This window comes from Phyllobates terribilis, unplaced genomic scaffold, assembly GCF_046119375.1.
Source record: "Phyllobates terribilis strain yellow unplaced genomic scaffold, ASM4611937v1 Scaffold_5__5_contigs__length_657084704, whole genome shotgun sequence".
Classification (NCBI taxonomy): domain Eukaryota; kingdom Metazoa; phylum Chordata; class Amphibia; order Anura; family Dendrobatidae; genus Phyllobates; species Phyllobates terribilis.
The window spans coordinates 375,914,921-375,942,597 of record NW_027362765.1 but is presented as its reverse complement, the minus strand read 5'-3'; the positions used below and the strand labels follow the sequence as shown (position 1 = coordinate 375,942,597).

Genomic DNA, 27,677 nt, shown 5'->3' with positions numbered 1-27,677 from the left:
TCCTGATCCACACTACATCCTTACCTGAGAGTGAGATATCACACCTCTGGGTGAGGTGCAATACCTCTGTAGCAACCGAGCCCTCAGGGTGCTACAGTTCCATTTATCTTCAGCCTAGGTGACGTATTGCGATACAGGGCCATGATTTTGGCTATGAAAGGGTCCCCTAGACCCCTACCCCAAGCTTTTTAAGAGAATCATATATGGCGTGCCAGAAGACTCTATGGAATGCTTTCTCAGCATCCAACGAGAGTATCTAATTACAAATTTTTAACTGCATCTAGCCCAGGAAATACTTTGTGCCTAGTAGCAGTGTCTGCTAGTCAGCGGATTATCCCGGCTGTTAAGCAAGCTACACCACCTGTAGTTTAGACACTTAATTTTTTCAAAGGAAATGCTTCGGGACCACGGGATACTCAGTGAAGAGCATCAGGAGGCACCCCAAGGCATAGGGGCTCGGACTGGCAGTAGGATGCCTTGCGGTGGACAGCCGAGCTCGATCCTTATAAAAGCTTTTTAACTGCAGCAGCTTTAGTGGACGCTACTGGAGCTGGAATTACGCGGCTGCTGGCATGAGACTTGCCCTCCAATAGATCCTTGTAAATGGATTTAAAGTGTATTTATTCAAATTAGAGAGACAATTTAAATTAAAAAGCTTAGAGCTGCCTCCACCACAGGGGGGCTCGCTCAACCCACCAGCAGACAGGCACCAGTATTGGGAGAGGGGGGCTGGCCGTCAGGGTTCACCGCGGCTCTGGCACAAACCCGGCGACACGGAGGTGGCACGGGCAGGAGCGGACTGAACGTGTCGGCTTCTCACTTTTTGGATTTTAGAAGGGCATGACATGCCTATATCTGTGTCTCCCCCTCCTTTTACTCCTCCACCTCTTTTCTTTTCGCATGACTATATGTACTTGTCACTTTTCCATGTGTTAGTTGTGTCTTCTGAGCAGTTTGTCAGCTTTTAGAAAACACCTTCAAAAGGTGTCCATGTGTTTCTATGTGTTTTTGTTTGCCTGCCATTGGTTTTAACGGTGTTCGAAGGTGTTCGACGAACAGTTCGACGAACACACGGGTGTTCGACGAACCGAACTCGAACACTACGGGGGTGGCTCAACACTAATCGCAAGCAGGTTCCGAGTCTCCTCAGCAGGCACACCACTCGGGTCACATCTGTCAGGGATCCGGAGCTCTTCCACCGGCGCCCGGCTGTGGCACCTCACAGGCCTCTGGCTTAGGCCCGCCACGCGGGGCTTCTCCGCACGCAAAGAACACGTCTGATAATCTCTGCTGCTTGGTGCCAAAAACTCATCAGGCTTGGCGCGCTGGCCTCTTATCTCCAGGAACTCCTTCCTGGAAGTCACCTGATCAGGTCCAGTGTCTAAATCTGCTCTCTCTTCAACTTCCCTTGTATATCCTGGTTCCCCCTGACTGTGTCTGGCCAGCAGATGGCAGTCTCTCTCCATCTTTGAAGCATCATGTAATAGTTGTCTTAAAGGCTCTCTCGTCTCTACTACAGAATGGCTCTGCATTCCAGTCTCAGCTCTCGCTTTATTATGCTTAATATCCAGGCGCTGGATGTAATTTTCTCCCAGGCAGGCAGGAGAAGGCCCGTCACTTAGGAGTTTTTCTATTCTCGGAGGAAGGACCTCCGAACATGAAGTCTCCACTTCTTGGCTTCTTGTCCTTCCATCTGCCCTGGTCTCTGGAAAATTTAGCTCTGCTATACTTTTTACGAAAGGACGTCTTGTATTGGTGGCACAGACACACTGGGAAACCCATGATTTTTATCCGTGGCTTTGCCCAGTATGTCACCCAGAGCCTTGCCACAAAGAAACTCTCCTTCACACGGGACCGAGCAGAGTTTCATCTTGGACTGCACGTCACCTGACCAGCTCTTGAGCCACAAAACGGTGCGAGCCACATTGGACAGATTTTCTGATCTGGCAGCTAGCCTTAATGAATCTGCCGACATGTCCGCTAGGAAGGCAGCTGCCCCCTGCATTAGCGGAAGACCGGCCAGGATCTTCTCCCTGGGAACGTCCCCTTTAATTTGTTCTTCTAGCTGTTGCAACCAGACTATCATTGACCTGGCAGTGCAAGTGGCTGCAATTGCTGGTTTCAATGCTCCCGCTAAGGACTCCCAGGTCTGCTTTAGGAAGGTCTTTGCTATCTTATCAAGAGCATCTTTGAGAGCTCCTAATTCCTCAAACGGTAGGGTGGATTTTTTAGAGGATTTTGATACTGCCACATCAATTTTTGGGGTTTTATCCCACTTGGCTGCATCCTCTTCCTCAAATGGGTAGCTTCTTTTTGAAGATGATGGTAACTGCCCTTTTCTATTGGGCCTTTTCCATTCCCTGTCAATAAGGGTCTTGATCCTCTCATTGACCGGAAATGTATGCCTCCTCTTCTTATCCAGACCCCCAAAAATGATGTCCTTAACAGTTTTAGGGGTCTTGGTATCAGCTATGCCCATAGTCGTTCTGATGGCTTAAATCAGCTTATCCGCTGGAAAACATGGCCTACTCCCTGCATCGCCATCTGAGGAAGATGATAAGGACGAGGAGGTAGGAGAGGAAATAGACTCCCCTCTGTCGTGGAACTCTACAGATTCTGAGTGTGATGTATGATGTTTCAGCTTTCTACTTCTTTTATGTGTAGCCAACGTCTTCAGGGAGTCCCCAACCTCCGCCTGGATTAAGGATTTTAAATCCATAGCAAATCTAGGAGTTTCCTCTGCTATAGTTTGGATACAAGCCGGGAAAAGCTTCTTAGCATAAAGTGCTGGGAAGGTTAACCCCGCACAGCGTACACTCCTTGTTATTGCTCTTGGCGCTAGACTTTTTGGGCCTTTCCTAGCAGAAAAAAAATAGAAAAAAAAGGGACCCATTTACTATGGTGAATTATCTCGGAGATCACTCACCACTCTGCCATTCAGTCTAGGGTACCGGAGATGGAGGCTGGATCCGTTCACATGATTACTCCAGTCTGAACTCTCTACCTGCCTTGTTCCTCTGGCTGGTCTTGCTGGTGGTCGTTAGACTGCCACTGCTGCGGCCCTGATGACGGCGCTGCTGTTGCCTCTGAGGCGGTTTTGGTGGCCGCTGCTCAGGTGACTCTGGCTCTTGGTCCACAGTGGAGAAGATTGCAGACACCGCCATCTTGCAGCCCTCCCACTCTTAAATAGCTGAGGGATGCCATCCACCTCCGATCCGGCCCCTCCCCCGGAAATCCGGGCAGACAAGGCTGATTTAATTGATTGAATGATTTTTTTTTTTTTTTTTTTTTTTACTAAAGCCTACTGGCGCACTCAGGCCACAGGGCGCGTCACTTCCTGACCCTGCTCGTGTGCAGTCCCGGCCCAGAAACTCCCAACACGAGCCCTGCACATGTGCAGCCTGGAAGTCCTCCTTGCTGGCGCGCTCAGCCACGGGGCACATCACCGTAGCATCCCGCGCATGCGCAGCCCCGGCAGCAGGTCCCGACGCACTCCAGAGGCCCACCCGCCCAGAGCAACACAGGCCCAGCTGGAAACTGATGCAGTATCCAGGCCAGGCGGACCCCTTCAATGAATGCAGAACCAGGATGAGTGCAGGTTAGGGACGTGCCTGACATGACCCCCACCTGCACGCCTACTCGCCGCTGACCTCCAGGCTGCAGTAGGACCCTGATCAAGAGTGTCCAAAGTCCCGGACACCCTCAGCCAGGTAAGCACAAGGTACCACCGAGAGGTTCCCATCAAGGACAGGAAACCAAACTCATGCGGAGGAGAGGTACTGCCTTTTTATTCAGTAGGTTTCCTGTCCTTGGTGGGCGAATACCCTCTCTCAGGTGGTGCTGTCATGGGAGAAGGGGAAAATAGAACTTTTTGATATCAACTCCACTTGCCGTGATTGGAGGAAGAAGAAGGATGAGTACAATCCCAAGAACACCATCCCAACAGTGAAGCATGGTTGGGAAAACATCATACTTTGGGGGTGCTTTTCTGCAAAGGGGACAGGACGACTGCATCGTATTGAAGGGAGGATGGATGGAGTCATGAATCGCAAGATTTTGGCCAACAACCTTCTTCCCTCAGTAAGAGCATCTGAAGACTATTCGTGGCTGGGTCTTCCAGCATGACTAGGACCTGAAACACACAGCCAGGGCAACTAAGGCGTGGCTCCTTAAGATGCATTTCAAGGTCCTGGAATAGCCTTGCCAGTCTCCGGACCTGAAACCAATAGAAAATCTTTGGAGGGAACTGAAACTCAATGTTGCCCAGCGAAAGCCCGGGAACTTGAAAGATCCGGAGAAGATCTGTATGGAGGAGGGGGCCAAAATCCCTGCTGCAGTGTGTGCAAACCTGGTCAAGAAGTACAGGAAACATCTGACCTCTGTAATTACAAACAAAGATTTCTGCACCAAATATTAAGTTCTGTTTTTCTATTGTATCAAACACTTATTTCATGCAATAAAATACAAATGAATTACGTAAAAATCATACAATGTGATTTTCTGGATTTTATTTTTAGATTCTCTCTCTCACAGGTGAAGTGCACCTACCATAAAAATTAGAGACCTCTCCATTCTGTGTAGGTGGGAAAACTTTTAAAATCGGCAGCATATCAAATACTTATTTTCCCTACTGTATCTCCAACTCTGGAGCATCTTTATTCATTTTGGAGGCCCCTTGCTAGACAACTTTACAAATATTGAAGAAAAGTCGCATATGCTTTTCTCCTGTGATTTTTAGAGGGATTGTCTGGCGAGATAAAAAAGTTGTTTAGATAGCATTATGTCAATTCTCTTTAGTCAATGACATGGTGTAGGAGCTGAATTCCAGGTGCATTAGTTCACTAGCTACTCCAGCCTCCAACATCTGCCATGCTGGGAAAAGATGCTGGCTAAGTTAATAAATGCAGCCTGACCAGAAGCCCTATATGATATCATTGACACACCGAGGGATGGAAACTGTCCAAGTGTACCAAACCCAACAAAGAAGTGTGCATGCCAGGGTAATTGGAGGGGGTGCAAAACTTAGTCCAGTTACACTTTTATCATTAAAGTTCGATTTTACAGCCGCTACATAATGCTACTATTTTTGCCTCAAAGTTTTTTTTTGAAACATGCAAATCCCCCAAACTTTTGGAGTTACTATACCTGAGCTCTCCACAGCTCATCCCTGTCCTGTGCCACCCTCCAGTGTGTGTCCCCCATCATGGCTATCAGAAGGTTTAACATGAGGAGATTGGCAATGATGGTGAAGTTAAAATACACAACGTGGAAGATATAGGGAAGGTCAACAGCATAGTTTGTTGGAGAGTTGATGACGTTGAGGAAAAGTTCAAAGGTGCTGAACAGGGCCATAGGATAATTGTAGAAATGTCCAAGCTGGCTGTTGTCCTCTGTCTGGAATATGACGTAGAAAGCTGCAGAAATTAATACAAAGTTCTATTGTAAAACATCTAATTTTTTTGGGGAAAATTTTTTACTTTAAATGATAAAAGAAAAAAATTACAAAGTTATCCTTTTTTACTATATTTAGTTTTAAATAAATGCCTTTCTAGTCTGTACTAAGATTGCAAAAGAGGTCATTAAATGTTACTTACTGGTAGCAAATCCAAAAATGACCACAACCATCAGCCAGCAGAACCGAAGCAAATCCCCAAAAATCATCTGGACAAAGACAAGTACACTTTACTATTTTGATGATGGCATATGCACCAAATTGAGTTTAAGCCAAATCTAGACATCGATCATGCGTGCATTGACAGACTTGCAGTGTGACATAATTATTAGTGATGTCTTAAAAGGCAAAAGTGTTTGAAGGGTCTTTCTTTTGGGACTACTCAGTCCATTGATCTGAAGTTGACATTATGGTGAGGCTTAGATCAGGATATCTGCCTACCTTATGAATCATGATGGTAAATGGTCCAAGCATCTGAAATCCACGTGCAAAATACATGACATAGCACCAGCCCAGAACTAGCAGCATAGACATCGGGATGACCTCTCCTTCGGTGTTGGTAAGTCTCAGAATTAGTATCACCAGAACCAGACATGGGCAGGAAGTGCTGTGGGGGGGGGGTCACAGAACACATTAGGAATTAAATGCATATGGGCAAAGTTTAAAATTTACACAAGACCTCCTCTTATCGGGAGAATAGAAAAGTGTAAAAGAGACGTCAGCTCATCATGGTGCATGCTCCAGTACGGCCACCAGAACTATAAAGAAAAAAATCCTGCACTCGTAGGTGAAATAATAGCAATCTGTAGCATAATATATATATATATATATATATATATATATATATATATATATATATATATATATATATATATATATATATATATATATATATATATATATATATATATATATACATATACATACATATATATATATACATATACACACATATACATATATATATACATATACACACATATACATACATACATACATACATATATATACACATATACACACATACATATATACATACACCTACACATTTTTTTTTTTTTTTTTTTCATAAAAATGTAAAAATCCAAGAGAGGTCAAGATCTGAACCACCCAGTTTGTGTTATGCTTTTTGAACACAGAGAACCAGTGGCGTATCTAGAGTCCGATGGGACCAGGTGAAAAATTTGGACCCGAGCCCCCACCGGCATGTTGGGCAGCAGTATGGGCCCATGTAGAGTTCTAGATAGTGATGAGCGAGCATGTTCGCTACTGCTCGGTACTCGCCCGAGCATCTCACTGCTGAAGATGCTCGGCACTCGCCAAGTATTTCCAGGTTGCTCTGCGGGAGCTCGGGTCCCCTCCCTGAATGTTTGGTGAGCTTTAGAGAGCCAATGAACATGCAGGGATTGTCTGCCACTTACTGTAACGCCGCAGCCATGTTGTTTGTGGCATTACAGCGATTGGCTGGCTGCACAGCGTCAGGAGTATATAAGACCGGGCGCCGCCATGCTCGTCACAGTCACTCCGGAATCAAACAGTGTAGGGAGAGCTGCTGCTGAGCTACTGAGAGATTCACTTGTTTATTAGAGATTGGCGAACAGTTCGAGTCGAACACCGCTCATCTCTAATTCGAGCTGTTTTGGGCGGTGTTCGAGCCGTTCGGCGAACACAAACGATTTGAAAAAAATTGTGCTGTTCGAGGTTATGTTCGATAACTGTTCGTGCACCAAAATCATAACTGGATTTTTTCTCAGTAATGCTGAAAATTAATGTTAATACGCAGTTTGAGTGTACAGCGGGGTGGGGGGAGGGGCAGGGGATGGATCTCTGCAGGAACAATGAAGATCTCCATTTTTTTTTCTCTTTCCCGCATTTACAGTGGGGAGGTGCAATCTGTCAGCCTATCAGCAGCGCACACACGGAGCGAAGTGCTTTTTTTCACACAAGCAAGGGCATGTGTCATTGGCAGTGTATGTCACATGTCCTTGCCCTATAAGACCAAGCCATTTTCCCCGTCGCCACCATTTTCTCACTGCTGCAGCTGCGTGTTAGACGGCACCGCTGTTGCTGTGTGCGCTATACCTTGTTAATTTCAAGCCAATTTTCGCACAAATCTACAGATAGCTTGGGAGTAGGGAAGAGTTGTAATTGCAGTCCTTTTAAGGACTAGGTTACCGCATTTCCTACGACTTTAATCAGGCAGGTCTGTGCTCTTAAATAGATAGATTGTGGGAGTAAAGACTAATTGTAATTGCAGTCCTTTTCAGGACTAAGTTACATCAGTTCCTATCACTTTATGCCAGGCACGTCTGTGCCAGTGCTGTGCAAGTTTTTTTTCACAGCATTTGGCTAAATCTAGCAAAGCAAATCTTTTGGCCTCTTGCAGTGTGTGTTAGTCAGTGGAGAAGCCTATCTGTGTGCAAGCTACACCACCTGTGTATAGAATACAATTTTTTTTACTGCACCTAGTGAAAAACCTTTTGGGCATAGCATCATTCTATTAGTCCATCTATACTGACCTCCACCCGGTTGCAAATTCAATATAATTTTTATCTGCATCTAACTCTGAAAAAATATTTGGGCTTCGGCTTGTAGCAGTGTGTGGGACTTGTTCTATTAGTCCATCTATACTAACCTCCACCAGGTTGCAAATTCAAAATAATTTTTAGCTGCATCTAGCCCGGAAAAAAATTTTTCTTCCCAATAGTGGTAGCAATAGAAATATGGGGCGCGCTCCTGGCTAACAAAAATATACGCTTCATAACAAAAAATACCAGCCTAGCGCACTGCATTAATAAGATGGCATCATAGTCTCTCCCATCTACGCCGGCTAGCATTCCTGTGCATTGGGTCCGCACTAGTCACGATGCTGAGGGGTCTAAAGCTGCTGCTGCTGCTGACGCTTTATCACAATTCAATAGGCAGATTTACACAGAGCTCCTCCCCAACGCCCACCCATCGGGCAACAGTTGCCCACTCTCCCTATGGGATCTAGTGGCGAATAGTTGATGCCATTAATCTGAACGTCCGTTGCCCCGTCGACGTGGCAAGCATACGGTAAGGCATGGGAAGAGTGGACACGACTAGTAGCAGGCAGATGGGTTGACCAATGTGAACAAGCCAGATTACAAGTGACCATAGAATTTCTCCACAAGCTAATGATGAGGGGCATATCAGGGGCGTCAGCGCAGCGGTATCTGACCGGAGTAGCATTTCACTTCCAACTACTGAATTGGGGAGATGTGACAAAGATTCATCATCAGACAATCCATAAAAGGGTGGAAAAGCGGTCAGCCAAGTCAGGAGTGTAGACTTCCTGTCCCGTGTCACTAAAACTGATTTCTCACATCATATCCCTAACACCATTAACATGACACTCACAATTTGAAGCAACACTACTGTCTACTGCATTTGCGATCGCCTTCTTCGGGGCGCTATGCATAAGCGAATTAGTCCCTCAATCCAAAATTACCACCAGTGGAGGCTTATTAGACCAGGACGTAGTCATAGCCAATAATGCAATACGTCTACGCATACGCCAATTGAAAACGGTTCCAGAGGGCAGGGGCACTTAGTGTACCGTTTGTGGGTTGTAGAAGTACCCGAGTCGGGTAACTATAGTAAAAACATATATAACCATCAGATCACAAAGTAATTTCTTCCTATCACACATTGATGGAACGCCATCATCAAGATACCAGTTCCAAGCTATATTTAATAAATGCATAACATTGGCAGGGAACCACCCCAAAGATTACGGGACACACTCATTCTGCATAGGCGCGGCCACAGAAGCAGCCAGAGCAGGACTGTCAGAAACGGAAGTTCAGAGGATAGGGAGATGACTATCCACGTGTTTGGCGAGATACATAAGACCGGACTTGTTATCCTAACATGGTTTGTTTCTTTTACAGGTGACGCTAAGCCAACAGTGTGGGTGATAGGCCACTCGTATATATATTGGGCAGAAAAAAGGGCGAAAGTCCGCCCAGGTGGGAGGAAATTAGAGTTTCATAACACATTTCAACTGGAGAGGTATTAGAGGCCTGCTATGGCCACAGGTACTAATGGAGGTAATCAAGGTAGGGAGAGAGGCAAGAGGTCCGGTCATCTTAGTTATACAGGCCCGGGGAAAAGACCAAGGTCATCACTAGAGCGCATAACTAATGGCAATAATGAAACTAGACACTGAGCGCTTCAGAGAATTTTTCACAAAACTAACTATAGTATGGTCAGAGATTGTGCCGATAGCGGTATGGCAAGGTGTGCGAGACATCACGGCCATCGAACGGACAAGGCGGGTAATAAATATTCGGATGGCAAAATTTAGAAGAGAGAGGCGGTGTAGTGATACAACACCGACAACTGGAAGGAGATAAAGCAGGCCTCATACGGCCCGACGGTGTTCACTTAATGGATATTGGACTGGACATATTCCTGTCAGTACTCCAGGACGGAGTGGAACAAGCGTTAAGAGTGATGGATGGGGGTCAGAGTCCTGCATACGAGTACGCAGGATCCTCCGTGGCCTGGAAATAGAAAGGACATGTTGGAGAGTTACACTTGTTGGCCAACTTGGCGGTGTGGAGACCCAGGGCATGCTGCAATAAGCGGAATTATTTTAGAAATAAAATGCCTTTCTAATGGAATGAGTATAAAGAGTTAATAAAGCTGTGACCGATCCTCACCCATCCAGTTGTAAGAGTTACATTATTGTATTGTCAAGGACAGGGGGGCGGTAGGGGGTGGCTGACCGTCTGGGTTTGGTTGGGGGTCCCCACAGTCTGCCTAGGCTAGATGCAGTTAAAAATTCTACGCCGACTAGCAGACACTGAAGCTTTGGAGCAGACCTCTGAGTAAACAGCTCTTCAGACTTAACCATCTGTGTTATCCCAAGCCATAGTGTATGTAGTTTCTTACAGTCAAAAGAGGGGGGGGAGCAACCCAACCCACCTGGAATTGACAATGCCAACGTCACGTAAAACACAGCAAGGGGACTCCAAAAAGAGTCTCCATTTTTTCCAAAAATTGTGGCACAGACACCACTTAAGTGGCATCAATTGCCCCAGAGTTGCTAAAAAGGGTTGGTGAGGTAATTTTACCAAATCCTCAAGCTTTTAGTCTCCCCAGGATGACACAGGGTTAGAAAAGTCCTTGCGGATCCATGATTTGTTCATCTTTATGAACGTGAGTGTCTACATTCTCAGTGGACAGCCGAGTGCGCTTATCTGTCAGCACACCACCAGCAGCGCTGAACACACGTTCAGAGAGAACGCTGGCTGCGGGGCATGACAAGATCTCCAAGGCGTGAGTGGCGAGCTCCAGCCATTTTTCCAGATTGGAAGCCCAAAATCAGCAAGGGTCCAGTGACACAGTCATAGCTTCGATGTTCACTTGGAGATACTCCTGTACCATCCTCTCTAGGCGTTGACTATGTGTCAGACTTCTGGTCTCCTGAGGCCTTACAAAGGATGGTCTACACTGTGCTCCAAATTATTATGCAAATAATATTTTCTCAGATTTTCCCAAATTACCTATATGAATTGCAGTCATTGTAATTTTCCAGTCAAATAACTATTAGAGTACAATTGAAAGGTTTTTGTACAAACTGCCTATGATAACAGTACATTTTAAAAAAAATAAAAAACTCAAAATGCACTCAAAATGCATGTTCCAAATTATTATGCACAGCAGAGTTTTCAACCTTTTCATTTTAATAAAGAACAAAAAAATGGTCATTTTTGAAATTATAAGCATTAGCAGGTTATTACAAACTGAAATCAAACAGTTTTCAACTCAAAACTTTATTCTAGGTGTTACATTTGCACATAGGACCCCTTGTTCGAAAGGAGCTTCTGAACTCTCTCGTCCATTGAATTTGTCAGGTTTTGGATGGTTTCTGCTTCAATTGTTTTGCATGAGGACAGAATACCCTCCCAGAGATGTTGCTTAGATGTGAACTGCCTCCCTCCATCATAGACACTCCTTTTGATGATGCTTCAGAGGTTCTCAATGGGGTTGAGGTCAGGGGAGCATGGGTGCCACACCATAAGTTTGTCCCCCTTTTATGCCCATAGCAGCCAGAGATGCAGATGTGTTATGTGCAGCATGAGACGGGGCCTTCCCGACCTGGTGCGTACTATTACTGACCAGGTCGGAAAGGGGTTAAGGAACATCCTTTTCCAGGGTAAAAACTTGTGTATAAGGTAAAATAAATAACCAAAAACAAAAATACTCCTCCACACCTTGGGCTATGTTCACAAGTAGGATTTTTTATGCGTTTTTGCACGTTTGTATTGCTTTCAACCGTGACAAATGCGTTCACCGGGAAATGTCATTTTAACATTTTACAACCTTATCTGGCCATGTGCTGTGTGACACATGCATTCATTGCTGAAAAGACAAGGGATCAGCATGGGGAAGACCCCTGGAAGCATCTATGACCCCCAGGTCACTGTCTAAAAGTGTGCTTATCAGAAGTGATCCTTGCCGCATCAGAAGATGCAGACTTGGAACTATCCCCGTGCAAGTCCTTGTCCCAGGGCAGTGTTCAATTGTACCTCCCCCATTCCTTGCAATGCAAGTGAAAATATGCAGCCAACCACCCACCCACCCGCAGGCTGCAATACCATACTGCTAGCTTTCACTTGAAATGGGGCCTTTTAGTTTGGAGGAGGCCGAAGCTGGCCACTACCTCATGGCCGCTTCGGCAGCGAGGTATCCATACTCCGTCCCCAGCCGCCCGGCGGCCGGGTGTCCACGCTCGGTCCCCAGCCGCCCAGGTGTCCACGCTCGGTCCCCAGCCACCCTGATTTCTCATGTCACCTTCCCCCACACTTTTCTTAGCCTGGCCTGCTTAAGGGCAGCATTGGACGAGCCCACCAGAGAACCAGACTTCTCCGGAGGGCCCTGGCTTCTCCATCAGGGGAGTTGAGAGTGCCTAGGTGAGGAGCATGATGAGGATGATAGAAATTAGCATCTGCTTTGTTTTCTTGGAATGCAAGCGCATGTATGTAGTAGCGGCTAGGCCTGAGGTGGTCCGCGTTTTGGCGCATATCCTACCTCCTCCGAGGATTGCTGGATATTTTCCTGCTACTATCCCAGTTCTATGACTCCCGTTAAAACAAAGCTTCAGGTGATAAATGATGGATGAGGTGGTGGCAAAGGAGAAAGAGCAGGAGGAACAGGGACCATTCACATCAATATCAGGCCAGTCAACCAGATATGTCTTGTAGGATATGTTTCTGTAACAAAAGGAGCGGTTCGGCTACACAGTTATAGGGCATACAGTGAGTGCAATGCCTACCAAAAATTTCGAGCCACTCCAATGCCCCTTGGAAATGACATGGAGGTCAGAGGGCGTTAACTAAACCTTTTTTTTGATTTATAGCAGCTGGGTCTCCCGTGCACTGTTGGCCTAAGCAGTGAATGGAAGGCTTTCCAAAAATGAGGAACTGCAATGCCCCTTACAAGAGCCATGTGTGGCAACCCAGTGGTCTGGTCACCACAGTAATAGAGATATTACGTCGGAGAGCAAGTGGGAGGTTTCCTGGTCAGGATCCCTTAAACATGCAACATCCTCCTGCCCCAGTCCTGGGAGGGGAGAATTCGGTCCTTATAAACTGGATCTGGGGCGGGGTTGAGTGAGTCAGAGAACAGTCAGTCAGTGTGAGAGCAAGGGAAAGTAACAGCAAGGAGCTCTGTAGGAGCTAGGAGCTAAAGACCAGGGGCTGGAAGCTGAGCAGAGCTCGCCCTGGCAGAAGACAATAGGAACCGGACACAGGAGTCCGAAGCTGTGAGGACTTATATATCCAGCAGCAGAAACCAGCCGGCAGGGGATTTCAGGTCCTCTGGCCATAGAAGCCCGGAGGCTCAGTCACAAGCAAGGGACCAGCACCGCCGTCGTGGAGCGGAGGCTAACAGAAGGCCCCAAGTCACCAGCCATACGGGTGAGCACTACACGGTACACTCAGGGACGTGGGCTACTTCTACCCGCTTACAGCAAGGTAGCCAGGAAGAGTGCAGACAGACGGGGAGGCCTACAACTCCACCTGGCCAGGGGAACTCCTGCTTGCTCACAGACTGACCAGGCCTCTTATGCTAGCCAGTACTCCCGGGAGGGTCTACCTTATAATCATCAGTAAAGACCCTGAACTGCACTGCAAAGACTCTGAGTCATTCCTGCTGCGCTCGTGCACCATCACCCCCATCATCCACACTCACTGCCCTGAGGCTATACTCCTCCCGAGGGGAGTTATCCCATTCTATGCTGCGCACACAACACCAGCCTCAGCGGTCTGCCTCGCAGCGGTGGTACTCCCTGACCGCAATCCATGGGTGGCGCAGTCGGACAATTAACCTCAAAACCTAAGAAAGACTGCCACTGGTTTGACCAGCCTGAGCCACGGGACCGGGTCACCGCCACGGAGACTACAGACCCCAGAGACCCGGCACCGGGTATCCCACACACGTGTACACATGGCCCAGGGGGCGCGTCACATGCAGTACAGCATATTACAAACATAAGTCCCATTATTGGGGAGTGGGTGTCCCATAGTATTTGCTTATGCCTTGCAAGCAAAACCTGCCAAAAATTAGGACGGAGCAACTTGCAATGCTGGCACCCTGGTGGTATAGTGGTGGTGGAGGCTGAGGATAAGGAGAAGAAGATTAAACAGCCGAAAAGAGGAAGCGTATACCCATGTGTGAGTGTGAAGCGGTGCATGTGAATACACCTCCCGAAATAACACAGTGGATTTGACTTTATGTTACTCTGCTGTCATTTGGTGGTGATGAGAAGTCTGGCCCAATCCAGCCCTTGTTCATTTTGATAAGGGTCAGCTTGTCAGCATTGTCAGTTGACAGGCGAGTGCGCTTATCAGTTATAATTCCCCCAGCGGCACTAAAAACACGCTCCGATAACACGCTAGCGGCAGGGCAGGCCAGGACCTCCAAGGCGTACAGAGCGAGTTCATTCCAAGTGTCCAGCTTGGATACCCAATAATTAAAAGGCACAGAGGAATCACGGAGGACGCTGGTACGATCGGCAAGGTACTCCCTCACCATCTTTTGAAACTTTCTACTCCTTGTGAGCTGTAAGCTGGGCGGGTGTCAGAAAACTGTCCCAGAACGTTGACAGTGTTCCCCTGCCTCTGCTGGATTGGAGGAGTTGTCACCCAACATTTTGACAATGCGAGGGTCACGGTTAAGGCAGCGTAACAAAGTCAGCCATGCGTGCCAGACTGGTAACGGCCAAGATTTCCGTGTCCTCACCAAGATGACGACTGACCATGCTCTCCTCCTCCTCTTCCTCCTCCCCCCTGTCCTCAGGCCACCCATGCTGAACCGACGGTATGACACTTGTACAGGTACTACCGTCTACAAGCTCCTGTTCTTCCTCCTCCTCCTCCTCTCCCTCAATGCATGTTGAGATGAGATGAGGCTGGGCTGTGTGTAATCGCCCGCTGCGGCTTCCTGATCCATCTCATCATACTCTGGCTGCAATGCCTCCTCTTTAATTCTCTGCAGAGAGCGTTGCAAAAGACAGACAAGTGGGATGCTGACACTAATGATGGCGTCATCGCCACTCACCATCTTGGTGGCCTCCTCAAAGTTTGTCAGAATGGTACATATGTCAGACATCCAGGTCCACTCCTGAGGTCTTATGTGTGGAGTCTGACCTGAATATCGACGGCCTTGTTGCAGCTGGTACTCCACAACTGCTCTCTTCTGCTCACAAATCCTTTGCAACATGTGGAGGGTAGAGTTCCAACGTGCGGTGACATCACACACCAGTCGGTGTGCCGGAAGCTGCAAACGCTGCAACACAGCAAGGGCGGCGGAAGCTGTAGCCGATTTGCGAAAATGAGCTGACAGGCGGCGTACTTTCACGAGCAGATCTGGCAACTCGGGGTATGATTTAAGAAACCGCTGAACCACGAGGTTAAGCACATGAGCCAGGCATGGTACGTGTGTGATCTCACCTCGCCTCAGAGCCGCCACCAGGTTACGGCCATTGTCACACACGACCATGCCGGGATGTAGGTTCAGCGGTCTCAGCCACAGATCTGCCTGCTCTTTCACAGCTGTCCACAACTCACAACAAGCAGTGTGAGGTTTATCACCTAAGCTTATGAGTTTCAGCACAGCCTGTTGCCGCTTGGCGGAGGCAGTACTGCAATGCTTCCAGCTTGTAACTGATGAGGTGGAGGTGGAGGTGGAGGAGGAGGAGGATGCGCAGGAGCTGTTCACTGTGGGGGCAACTCTGACTGACATAGGGCCCGCAATCCTCGGTGTGGGGAGGATGTGTTCCGTCCAGAGGTCCGACTGGGTCCCGGCTTCCACTAGGTTTACCCAGTGTGCAGTCAGAGAGATGTACCGTCCCTGGCCACAAGCACTTGTCCACGTGTCCGTTGTCAGGTGGACTCTCCCAGTAACTGCATTGTTGAGGGCACGGCAGATGCTTTGGGACACGTGCTTGTGTAGTGCGGGGATTGGACACCGGGCAAAATAGTGTCGGCTGGGGACCGAGTACCGAGGGACGGCCACCGCCATAAGATTGCGGAAGGATTCAGTCTCCACCAGCCTAAAAGGCAGCATTTCCAATGCAAACAGTCGTGAAATGTGCGAATTTAGGACTGTGGCCTGTGGGGCGTTAGCTGCGAATTTCCGCTTTCGTTCAATGGTCTGGGATATGGACAATTGAACGCTGCGGTGGGACGTGGACGTTGATGCTGTTTCTTGAGAAACTGACATAACAAGTGAAGACTGAGAGGAGGGGGCATCTTTACATGCAGTATGGACAGGGGATTGCCTTGCACACACAACAGGGGGTTCTATTGCACGCACAACAGTGGAAGAAGCAGTGGTGACACCCGCTGACACTGGTCGTGGACTCTGGGTTTCACCCCACAAAGTCGGGTGCTTTGCTGCCATGTGCCTGATCATGCTGGTGGTGGTCAGGCTGGTAGTTTTGTCACCCCTGCTGATGCTGGCATGGCAGGTGGAACATATGGCCTTTTTGGGGTTATCAGCAGAGTCTTTAAAAAAAATTCCAGACTCTGGAAGACCTACCGCTTGTACTGGCAATGTCCCTCGTGTTGGTGTTACGGGGAACGGTTGCCTGCCTTCTGTCTGCGGCCACCACACTGCTTCTTCCTGCCTGTTGGGGTACTCTGCCTCCCTCCCCGTGTGCTGCTGGCCTCACTCTGCATGTCCTCCTTCCACGTTGGGTCAGTTACTAGATCATCCACCACCACCTCCTCTTCCACTTGCGCACCACGATCCTCCTCCTCACTTCCTGGCATTTGTGTCTCGTCATCGTCCACCTCTTGTGACAGATTGCCAACGTCGACTTCCTGTGGCCGTGGCTGTTCAAATATTTGGGCATCGCAACATGGGATCTCCTCTTCCACCACTTCAAGCGCATCAGACGAGGGGCCCAAATATGGAAATGGACTAGTGAACAGCTCTTCAGAGTGTCCAAGTGTGGGATCACTTGCTGTCTGACGACACTCGGCATGGTGGGAGGAAGGAGCATCAGGGTGAGGAGGAGTATGCGGTCGAGACTCACGGCTACTAAGAGTTGACCGTGTGGAAGACAGACCGGAGGTGGTGGTGCCCAGGTAACTGGAAGTATTGTCTGCTATCCAATTAATAACCTGTTCACACTGATCACTTCTCAATACTGGTGTTGTTCTGTGCTTCCCTAGTAATTTCGGTCAAGAAGTGGGAGCGAGAAGATGTGGCTGTTGGTTGTGGCACATTTTCACCATGGCCACAGCCCCATCCTCTGCACGAACCATCACCAGAACGTCCACTTCCACATCCCTTGCCACGCGCCTTGCCCATTGTAAATGAAGTAAAATAGCTTACACTTGCACTATCAATGGAAAAAGGGTAATAAAGAGTAGATTAGAACCGTGGAAGAGGAAAACCACAGTTATTGTTTACTGGGGTATACCACACTTTTTTAAATAGAGATATTTGCGGCTGAACAGTGAGCGACTCACTCAAATTGTTTGTTTTAGATACAAATGGCCCATAGAACTGCAAAACCACACTTGTATTTCTCTGGCCTACACCAGACTATTTTCAACAGATATATTTGTGTCTGAAAAATCAGAGGCACACTTTTTTTTGGGGGGGGGCACCAAAAGGTTAATAAGATGGGTATTTGTACATTGTGAAGGAGGAAAAAAAAAAAGAGGATTTAGATTAAAAAGGATTTTTCCTGGCCCCCGGGACCTGGAGCTAAGTCCAGCAATTTCAGCAACAGGAGCAGCACACAAGACTGTAATGCAGCGTTTGCTGGTATAACCACTGCGTCTCCTATACAGCCTGCCTGCCTGATATACCTGGGATGGATATTAGTCCTGAGAAGGACTGTTTGTTTGATCTGGCAGCCGTTACAGACCCTACACTAACTATTTTGCAGGATATATCTCTCCCTAATTCAGCAGCGCTGTCCCTACACTGTCTGATCCGGAGCGACTGTGTCCAAGATGGCGGCGCCCGGTTTTAAATACTCGAGGTGACACTGTGCAGCCAGCCAATCACTGTAATGCCCACAAACAACATGGCTGCGGCATTACAGTGACTGGCTGGCAATCCCTGCATGTTCATTGGCTCTGTAAAGAGCGCCAAACATGCACTGCGGAGACCCGAGCTCCCGCCCGAGTAACCCGGAAATGCTCGGTGCTCGCCGAACATCCCGAGTAGCGTGATGCTCGGGCGAGTACCGAGCAGTGTCGAGCATGTTCGCTCAACAATAGTTGGTAGCGAGGTAAGAATCATGCTTCCTTCCTCTGCCCTCTCCCCCCAACCTCGCACAACAGAAATGTGATCAAGGTCTCCCTCATCTGATGAGTCTTCCATGCCCATCGCCAGTTCATCCTGCACTTCTTCCTCGGCTCCTGCACCTTCCTCAACAGTTTGGCTGCTACCATGCGCCCTGGTTAATCCCTCTCCCCCACCATCCCATGCCTGCCGCCTTGGTGCTGCCGGCAGCCTGGACCTTGGAGATGTTATCCCTTCCGCAAACGACTCCTCCTCTCCTTCCTCCACCTCCTCTTGTCCCACCACCTGACTCTGAGTTCTGTTTAACGTGTGCTCCAGCATGTAAATCACCAGAATAGTCATGCTGATAATGGCATCCTCGTCAGCATTAAACATCTTCGTCACCATTTCAAAACTGTGCAGAAGGGTGTGTGGCGCCCCTGAGGGTTCAGTCGCCACTGAGGTACTGCATCTCACCCAGAGGTGTGGTATCTCACCCTCAGGTAAGGAAGGAGTATGGCTCGGGACCCTAACACCTGCATCCAACACATACCCGCAGTGGGGGTAGGGCGAGATTGCTCCTAAGGGAGAGCACAGTCCCAGATCCCTAGCTGGTGGGAGGGTCCTATGTAGTGGGTGTGGGTGGAGAAAGCAGCTTAGGGGAGCACATGACAGGGAGAGTATAAATAGTAAGCCATCTCAGAAAGAGCAAGCCAGTCAGAGGAGGAAAAGTGACAGGAGCAGAGGCTCTGCATGATCTCTGCTCCGGAGGCGGGCCTAGCCTGGGAGGTCAAGGACTGAAGGAGAGAAGAGAGGAGTGGGAGCAGGAAGGCTCCAGGAACCGAAGGGACCCTAGGGGTACAGGCAGTGCAGAAGGCCACCCGTACGCCCGCTGCTATCAGGAGGTAGAGGGGTCAGGCCACATAAGGGGAACCGGTCCCTCAACTAGCGGAGAAACAGCAAGGCTCAACTAGAAACCAGAGGCTGCAGCATTTCATGTACTGCAGGCCAAAGTCCACACCAGTCTCACTAAGAAGGTAGCCACTTAGGACCCAGGGGACGGAACACACATCGCCCGCCAAGGCCAGAGGATACCGGATAGAAGTATCACTGGGTGTGAGGTGCAGGGAGAAGGCCAGAGAAAGGACACACAGAAGGGGGTCCTGCTAAGTTCTCCGGAGCTATCTGGGGGTGGACTCAGCCCCTCACTGAGTACGCAAAGCACGACGGGGGAGATTGCTCTGGTACCTGTAATCTGGACTGCAACAACTGTGAGTAAAGATCTTGGGACTGCATCACACGGACTCTGTGTTCATTACTGACTCCCTGCACTACAACCACCATCATCCACCCACACTGCCCTGAAGCTACACTCTTCCTGTGGGGAGTAATAATACCATTGCTGCAAAACCACCAGCTTCAGAGGACTGTTCCGCAGCGGCGGCCCCTTTTGTCCGCACTCCACAGGTGGCGTAGTCGGACACTATAAAACCGATATATACAAATTACCCTTGGATTGACCGCCCTGGGTCACGGACCGGGTCGCCGCCACAGTGACTACAACCCCCAGCGTCAACCGGCCCGGCTCCGGGTACCTCACGGCCCAGGGGGTGCGTCAACTTCATAGGTCCCTGATCTGAGACCACTCCTGCAGCGTGATTTTCCCCACCTCTGGATCTCGTTGGCCCAGGCTATACGTCAGAACGTATTGCACCAGGGCTTGTCTGTGCTGCCACAGTCACTGCAACATGTGCACAGTTGAATTCCACCATGTCGGCACGTTGCATTTCAGCCGGTGAACTGGCAGGCCCAACGACTTCTGTAGAGATGTAAGTCGTTGAACTGCGGGATGCGAACGGCGGAAGTGAGCACACAGCGACCGTGCCCTCAGCAGGCGGCCATCTAGTCCGGGATAGTGGGCTAAAAATTGCTGGACAACCAGGTTCAACACGTGAGCCATACAAGGCACGTGTGTGACATTGCCCCGGCTAAGGGCCGCACCCAGGTTTGCAGCATTGTCGCACACGGCCTTCCCTGGTTGCAGGTCCAGTGGAGACAACCATTCATGAAACTGGGTCTCCAGAGCTGACCACAACTTCTCAGCTATGTGACTCACATTTCCCAGACATTTCAAAGTAAACACCGCCTGATGCAGTTGAGCCCTGCTGCCAGCATAGTGAGGTGGTGTGCAGGATTCCTTCTGCGCAGTTAGAAAGCGGGTGGCATTACCAGACAGGCTTTGGGTGCAGGTGGAGGACAGAGAGGAGGTTGAGGAGGCAGAAGCAGTGGAGGAACTTCTAGATAAAGAGGATTGACGTACAACTCATGGGGACGGCAAGACTTGGACAGCAGCCCCTTGTCCTGCTGTCACCATAGTTAGCCAATGCCCAGTCAGCGACATGTAACGCCCCTGTCCATGCCTACTCGTCCAAGTGTCTGTGGTGAAATGCACCCTGTCACACACAGTTTCTCAAAGAAGCGGTGATGTTGTGTGCGACATGCTGGTGTAGCGCAGGCACACCTTTCTTTGAGAAGTAGTGCCAACTGGGCATCTGGTACTGGGGCACTGCGACGGACATAAGGTCTCGAAAATCCTCTGTGTCCACCAGGCGGAAAGGCAGCATTTCTGTAGCCAAGAGCTTGCAGATGGTGAAATTCAACCTCTTACCATTTCCTCCTAGCCATGAGAAAGCTCTTTTACTTGTCCACATCTGAGGGACCGAGGGCTGGCTGTTGTGCTTAGACGGGGTTGAGTAGGGTGTCCCCGGCAAACTTGCCGGTCTGTGAGGAAGATGCAGGCGGAAAAGTTAGGTTGCCTTGATCCAAAGGTGGTGCTCTCGATGTCGGAAAGCGCTCAACACCAGCTGGTGTTTCCACTTCCAAATGAAATGATGACCTGCCAATCACACTGGCTGTTGCGGGTAAAGAGGAGGCAGGTCTGCGCCCAAAAACATGCGAGACTGCTGTCCCCCCAGTCACAGAGGATGAAGAGGCCGCGGATGCACAAGATGGGGCAGACGGTGGTTGGCCCGGCCCGCTAGGCCGCATTGTAGCACAGTGAGCTTCCCACTGCAACTTATGCTTCATATCCATGTGACGGTTCATGCATGAAGTACTCAAACTATGGATTTTTTGGCCTCTACTTAGCTTTTGGTGACAAATATTACAGATAACATGAGTTAGGTCATCCTTATCGATTTGAAAAAATGCCCAGGCTATGCAAGGCTTAGAGCCCATGCGACCTGAAGAGCCACTACGACTTGTGGTCAGAGGCAGAGTTGTGGTTGAAGATGCAGTTGTTGACGTGCTTCCAGTACTCCGTCTCTGTCCAGGAAGGTGCAACCTTAACTCGTCGTCAATAGCATCTGTGACGCCCAGCTGCGCTTGATATCACAGATCCTACAAGAGTGCATTGATGGAATCCTCCACAAGAGGCCCCCATAAACATTCACACATCTCCACCTTCCACCTCAGACCAGCAGAGGTAGCCCGTTAGGGATATAACTAGTGAAAGTGGAGCTAGGCAGTTCAGTTCCTCTGAAGAGTTCCTGCAGTAGAGAAGCCTAAGAGGTCAATCTGCAGTGGAGCTCAGTCTAGTCTAGAGAACTAGTGGAGCACGAGGCTGTTAGCTAGATTCAGGGAGCCCAGTTAGAGCTTAAGGTGTGCCGGCGCCATAAGATCGGTGAAGCGCGGCAAGTTGCCGTTAGTGTGTTTAGCCTAGTGAGGGCCCGAGTAGGCCGAAGGCGAGTGGAGAGTTAGTACATAGGGGGCAGAGGAGCTTAAAAAGCTCACCTGAAGAATTTACCGGACACCGGATCCGAGCTAACCGGGATCTCTATTACCCAGTAAGGGATAACTGGAATCCCTGGAGAACTACAAGTCCCAGGATCGCTAAGGTGCTGATACGTAACAGAGCCAGGAGACGCTTAGGCCCGCATACTGGGAGCGTGAACTCCAAGACAAGGCCCTACCACAAGGTCAGCCAGCGCAGGACAGAGACAAAGTTAGGCCTAGCTCCAGGCAGGTCAGAAACTTACTACACAGAGGCAAGAAACAGGAGGCCCTACACCCGCTCATTGGGGAGGATCCTGATATGCACCATTCATCCTACAGTGCTCCGGGATTTGCCTGAATTTCCACCAGTAAAAGGTACCGAAGTGACTACCGTGTCCGTTCCCGTTCTTGCTCTGACCCAGCTGGGTCTCACCTGTTCTGCATTCCCCCTCCATACGCTTTTCTGAGGCCTAGCTCCACCTGTGGGGAGCTATACAATCGAGCTGCCTTATCACCGGCCTCAGTGGACTACTGCAGCGCTGGTGCTTCTCACCAGATACCACAGGTGGCGTCACGAACTCTTATAAAATTAACAATTATCCACCCTTTTAAAGACTGTCCCCAGGGTACGGGCCCAGGAGCCGACCACCGCGACATCCGCAAGGCCAGGCAAAGGCCTGGGTACCGAGTCATCTCCATCCCCTGGGCTAGTCACATCCTCCTCCACCTCCTCTGCGGACCTCATCGACTGGCTGACTGTGGGTTGACAGTAAGTGGGATCTCCAACCTCGTCATCATCACCCTGTGTGTTCTCACACCCGTCGTCCTCAGAGCCAACCTCTTCCTGCCCTGACCGAAAAGTCAAGTTGTCGCTCCAATCAGGTATTTGAGTCTCATCATCATCTTCATCATTGTCTCCACCAACAGGAGTTACAGTTTGGGAACGAGGGTCTACATTATGCTCAGAACCTTCTGGTCCTGGATCAGACTCAAAGATTCTGGGCATCAGTGCAGATCATTTCCTCATCTGGATTAACAGAAGCTCTGGAGCAGACCTCCGTTTCCCAGGCTATAGTATGAGTAAACAGCTGTGTAGACTCAACCATCTGTGTTACCCCATACTCAGACGGGCAGCTGGAGACTTGGGAGCTGTGAGGAAGCAAGTGCGATTTGGGTGACACCTCTGAGGACTGGAGTATTTGTGATGTTGAAATTGAGGTGGAGGAGAGCCCACTTGAAGGAGCACTTGATATCCGTTGAAGCACCAGCTGTTTTTGTGCCTCATCTGGAATTTGTAGCGATGGGCGTGTCCGTAAGAAAGGGATCGTATCACATTGTCCACGAAAAGAAGTAGACATCTTAGTTTGGCTGTTAGATGGTCTTTCTTCTGCAGATGTTACTTCCCCCCCCCCCCCCACCCCACCGCGGGGGGGCTCGACCCACCAGCGGACAAGCACCAGTATTGGGAGAAGGGGGCTGGCCGTCAGGGTCCACCGCAGCTCTGGCACAAACCCGGCGACACGGAGGTCGCACGGTCAGGAGCGGACTGAACGTGTCGGCTTCTCACTTTTTGGATTTTATAAGGGCATGACATGCCTATATCTGTGTCTCCCCCTCCTTTTACTCCTCCACCTCTTTTCTTTTCGCATGACTATATGTAACTTGTCACTTTTCCTTGTGTTAGTTGTGTCTTCTGAGCAGTTTGTCAGCTTTTGGACACATTTGAAGGTGTTTTCTATGTGTTTCTATGTGTTTTTGTTTGCCTGCCATTGGTTTTAACGGTGTTCGAAGGTGTTCGACGAACATAAGGGTGTTCGACGAACCGAACTCGAACACTACGGGGATGGCTCAACACTATTGTTTATTAGGTAGTGTAGATGTACCAAACTATATTAGAGACACATATCCATCTCAACTAACAGTCCTTCTAAGGACTAAGCCATCTACAGAGATATTGTTAGGAAGGCAGGCAGTGTATACAGGCAGGCAGTGTATATAGCAGACTGCAGTGCACATAGCAAGAGGGTCCATTCCAGTTCTGTCTGCTGGTTCTTTTACAGATATTTGTAGAAATAGCCCCAGGTATCAGGGGCCAGGAATATTTTTTTTTGGGGATCTTAATAGTGTTGAGCGAGTATGTTCTAGTAACCCTTTCGCCAAGTATGCTCGGGCCGAGCTCCGAGTATTTGCAGCTGCTCGGTGATAAGGTTAAATCGCTCCTGTGTGCATGATTTGCAACTGTTTGACAGCTTTATTACATGTGAGGAATGTCTATTTCTTACACATTCCTCACATGTAATAAAACTGTCAAACAGTTGCAAATCATGCACACGGGAGCGATTTAACCTCATCACCGAGCAGCTGTAAATACTCGGAGCTCGGCCCGAGAATACTCTGACAGAACATACTCGCTCAACCCTAGATCTTAATCCTGATTATTTACTTTAAAAAGCAATCCAGATTACACCATTGTTCTGCGCCATTTGCTTGTTGGCACTGCAGAATACAGCCAGGTCCTTTCCATATTACAATCCTAAAAATCCAGCTATTTAAAACTGTGGTTTGTCCAACACATGGATCACATAATAGCGCTGAAAATTCTGCCATTTCTGGCCTCCATTAAAATTTTTCTTCAGTGTCAGTGAAGTTATTGACACCAGTTTGCAGTTAAAAATAGTTACCTACAGGCCAGGTATTTAAAACTGTGGTTTGTCCGTCACACGGATCACACATAAGTTCACTCCAAATTCAGCCATTTGTAGTGAGCGTGGAAGATATTGTCCTCCATTTAAAATGGGCAAGGCACGTGGCAAGGACAGGGAACTGGACATGATGGTAATGGTGCATGCAGAGGCCGAGGCTGTGGGCAAGCTGAAATTGTGCCACAACAAACACCCACATCTTCTCGCTCGACCTTCCTGTCCCAATTAATAGAGGACAGCAGAACACCACTATTGAACACAGAGCAGTGTGAAAAGGTTATTGGTTGGATAGCAGATAACGCTTCCAGTCACTTAGCCACCACCATGTCTCAGTAGCCATAAGTCTGGACCGCATATTCCTCACTCTGAACCGCCTTCCTCCCACTATGCCAAGTGCCCAGAGACAACTTATCCAACACTTGAACACTTCGAAGAGCTGTTCATTTTTCCATTTATAGATTCGGGGCTCTCGCCTGTTCCACTTGAAGCGGGGCAAGAGGAGATCGCATGTAGCGATGCCCAAATATTTGAGCAGCCACGGTCACACGAAGGCGACGGTGGGAAAGTGTCACAAGAGGTGGACAATGATGAGACACAATTACCAGAAAGTCAGAAGGAGACCAGGCTCTGGAAGTGGAAGACGAGGTGGTGGATGATATAGTAACTGACCCAACCAGGCAGGAGGACATGCAGAGCGAGGACTGCAGCACACAGGGGGAGGGAGGCAGAGCACCCCAATAGGCAGGAAGAAGCAGCATGGTGGCCGCAGACAGAAGGCAGGCAACCGTTGCCCTTAACACCAACACGACGGAAGTTGCCAGTACCACTGTTAGGTCTTCCAGAGTCTGGTTGTTTTTTTAAAGACTCCGCAAATAACCCCAAAAAGGCCATTTGCACCACCTGCCAGGCCAGCATCAGTAGGGGTAGCAAGCTACTAGCCTGACCACCACCAGCATGATCAGGCACATGGCAGCAGAGCACCCGACTTTGTGGGCCAAACCCCAAGCTCCAGGAACAGTGTCTGCGGGTGACACCACTACTTCTTCCGCTGTTGTGCATGCCAAGATGCATCCTGTCCTGCCTCTGTTATTGCACACTCAACTAGCACCATCAGGAAGCACGTTCACATCCTTGTCCCAGCGCAGCATTCAGTATTCCATACCCCAGTCCTTGGAACGCAAGCGCAAATACGCAGCTAATGCCCCACAGGCCACACTACTAAATGCACACATTTCACGACCGCTTGTGCTAGAAATGTTGCCTTTTAGGCTCGTGGAGACGGAAGCATTCCGCAACCTGATGGCGGCGGGCGTCCCTCGATACTCGGTCCCCAGCCACCACTATTTCTCGCGGTGTGTGCTGTCCCCGCATTACACAAGCACTTGTCCCACAACATTAGCCATGCCCTCAACAATTCAGTTACTTGGAAAGTCCACCTAACCACACATGGACAAGTGCTTGTGGGCAGGAACGGTACATCTCGCTGATGGCGGACCTTGGGATGGAACACATCCTCCCGATGCCGAGGATTACGGGCCCTAGGTCAATCAGGGTTGCCCCCGCAGTCTACAGCTCCTGCACCTCATCCTCCATCTCCGAAATGACCACATCAGTCACAAGCTGCAAGCACTGCCTCGGCCAAACAGCAACAGGCTGTGCTGAAGCTAATATGCTTAGGTGACAAACCGCACAATGCTGAAGAGTTGTGGACAGCTCTGAAAGAGCAGGCAGATCTGTGGCTCACACCGCTGAACCTACAGACATGCATGGTCGTGTGTGACAATGGCCGGAACCTGGTGCCGGCTGTGAGGCGAGGCAAGCTCACACATGTACCATGCCTGGCCCATGTGCTTAACCTCGTGGTTCAGCGGTTTCTCAAATCCTACCTGGAGCTGCCAGATCTGTTTGTCAAAGTACGCTGCCTTTGTGCCCATTTTAGAAAGTCAGCTACAGCTTTCACCACCCTTGCCGTGCTTCAGCAGTGTTTGCAGCTTCTGGCTCACCGACTGGTGTGTGATGTCCAAACGCGTTGTAACTCTACACTGCAGATGTAGGGAAGGATTTGTGAGCAGAAGAGGGCAGTTGTTGAGTACCAGCATCAACAAGGCCGTCGGTATTCAGTTCAGACTCCACACATAAGACCTCAGGAGTGGACATGGATGTCAGACATATGTACCATCCTCAAAAATTTTGAGGACTCCACCAAGATAGTGAGCGGCGATGAAGCCATAATTAGCGTCACCATCCCGCTTCTCTGTCTTCTGAAAATCTCTCTGCTCACAATCAAAGAGGATGCATTGCAGGCAGAGCACAATGAGATGGAGCAAGGAACCATACAGTGTGATTACACACAGCCCAGCCTCCTCTCATCCCAACATGGATTGGGTGACAATGAGGAGGAAGAACAAAAGCTAGTTTCATGAGTTATAGACGAAACTTCCGCACAACTGTCATACCGTCTGTTCAGCGTGGATGGCCTGAGGACCGGGAGGAGGAGGAGAGCATGGTCAGTCATCCTCTTGGTGAGGACACGGAAGTCTTGCCTGTTAGCAGTCTGGCACGCATGGCTGAGTTTGTTACTCTGCCTTTCTCATGACCCTCGCGTTCTCAATTTTGGGTGACAGTCATTACTGGTTGGTTACACTTCTAGACCCACGCTACAAGGGGAACTTTATATCTTATATTCCTCAGGCGGACAGATCTACAAAACTGGGGCAGTACCAGAAGGCCCTTGTAGCGGAACTATAAAAAAAATTCCCATCTAAACGCTGGCAGCAGAAGTCACAGTTCGTTGGACAACCAAGGAGTACAGGCGAGAGACAACTCCAATCCAGCAGAGGCAGGGGAACACTGTCAAAGTTCTGGGAGAGTTTTCTCAGCCCCTCCTATCGCACAGGCCCTGAGGCGTGGGGTACTCTCACAAGGAGTGCAAAGTTTAGGAAGATGCTGAGGGAGTACCTTGATGACTGTAC

General features: G+C 49.2%; 1 protein-coding gene across 1 annotated transcript in view; it reads right to left on the bottom strand.

Moving 5' to 3' along the window:
* LOC141273237 (transient receptor potential cation channel subfamily V member 6-like) overlaps positions 1-27,677 on the bottom strand; it is a 78,642-nt gene that overhangs the window by 14,430 nt on the left and 36,535 nt on the right. The window contains exons 9-11 of the mRNA XM_073684809.1: positions 5,894-6,059; positions 5,595-5,661; positions 5,146-5,414 (exon numbers count right to left, since the gene is read on the bottom strand). Coding sequence (XP_073540910.1) covers positions 5,146-5,414; positions 5,595-5,661; positions 5,894-6,059 — 502 coding nt within the window. The remainder of the gene's footprint in view (positions 1-5,145; positions 5,415-5,594; positions 5,662-5,893; positions 6,060-27,677) is intronic.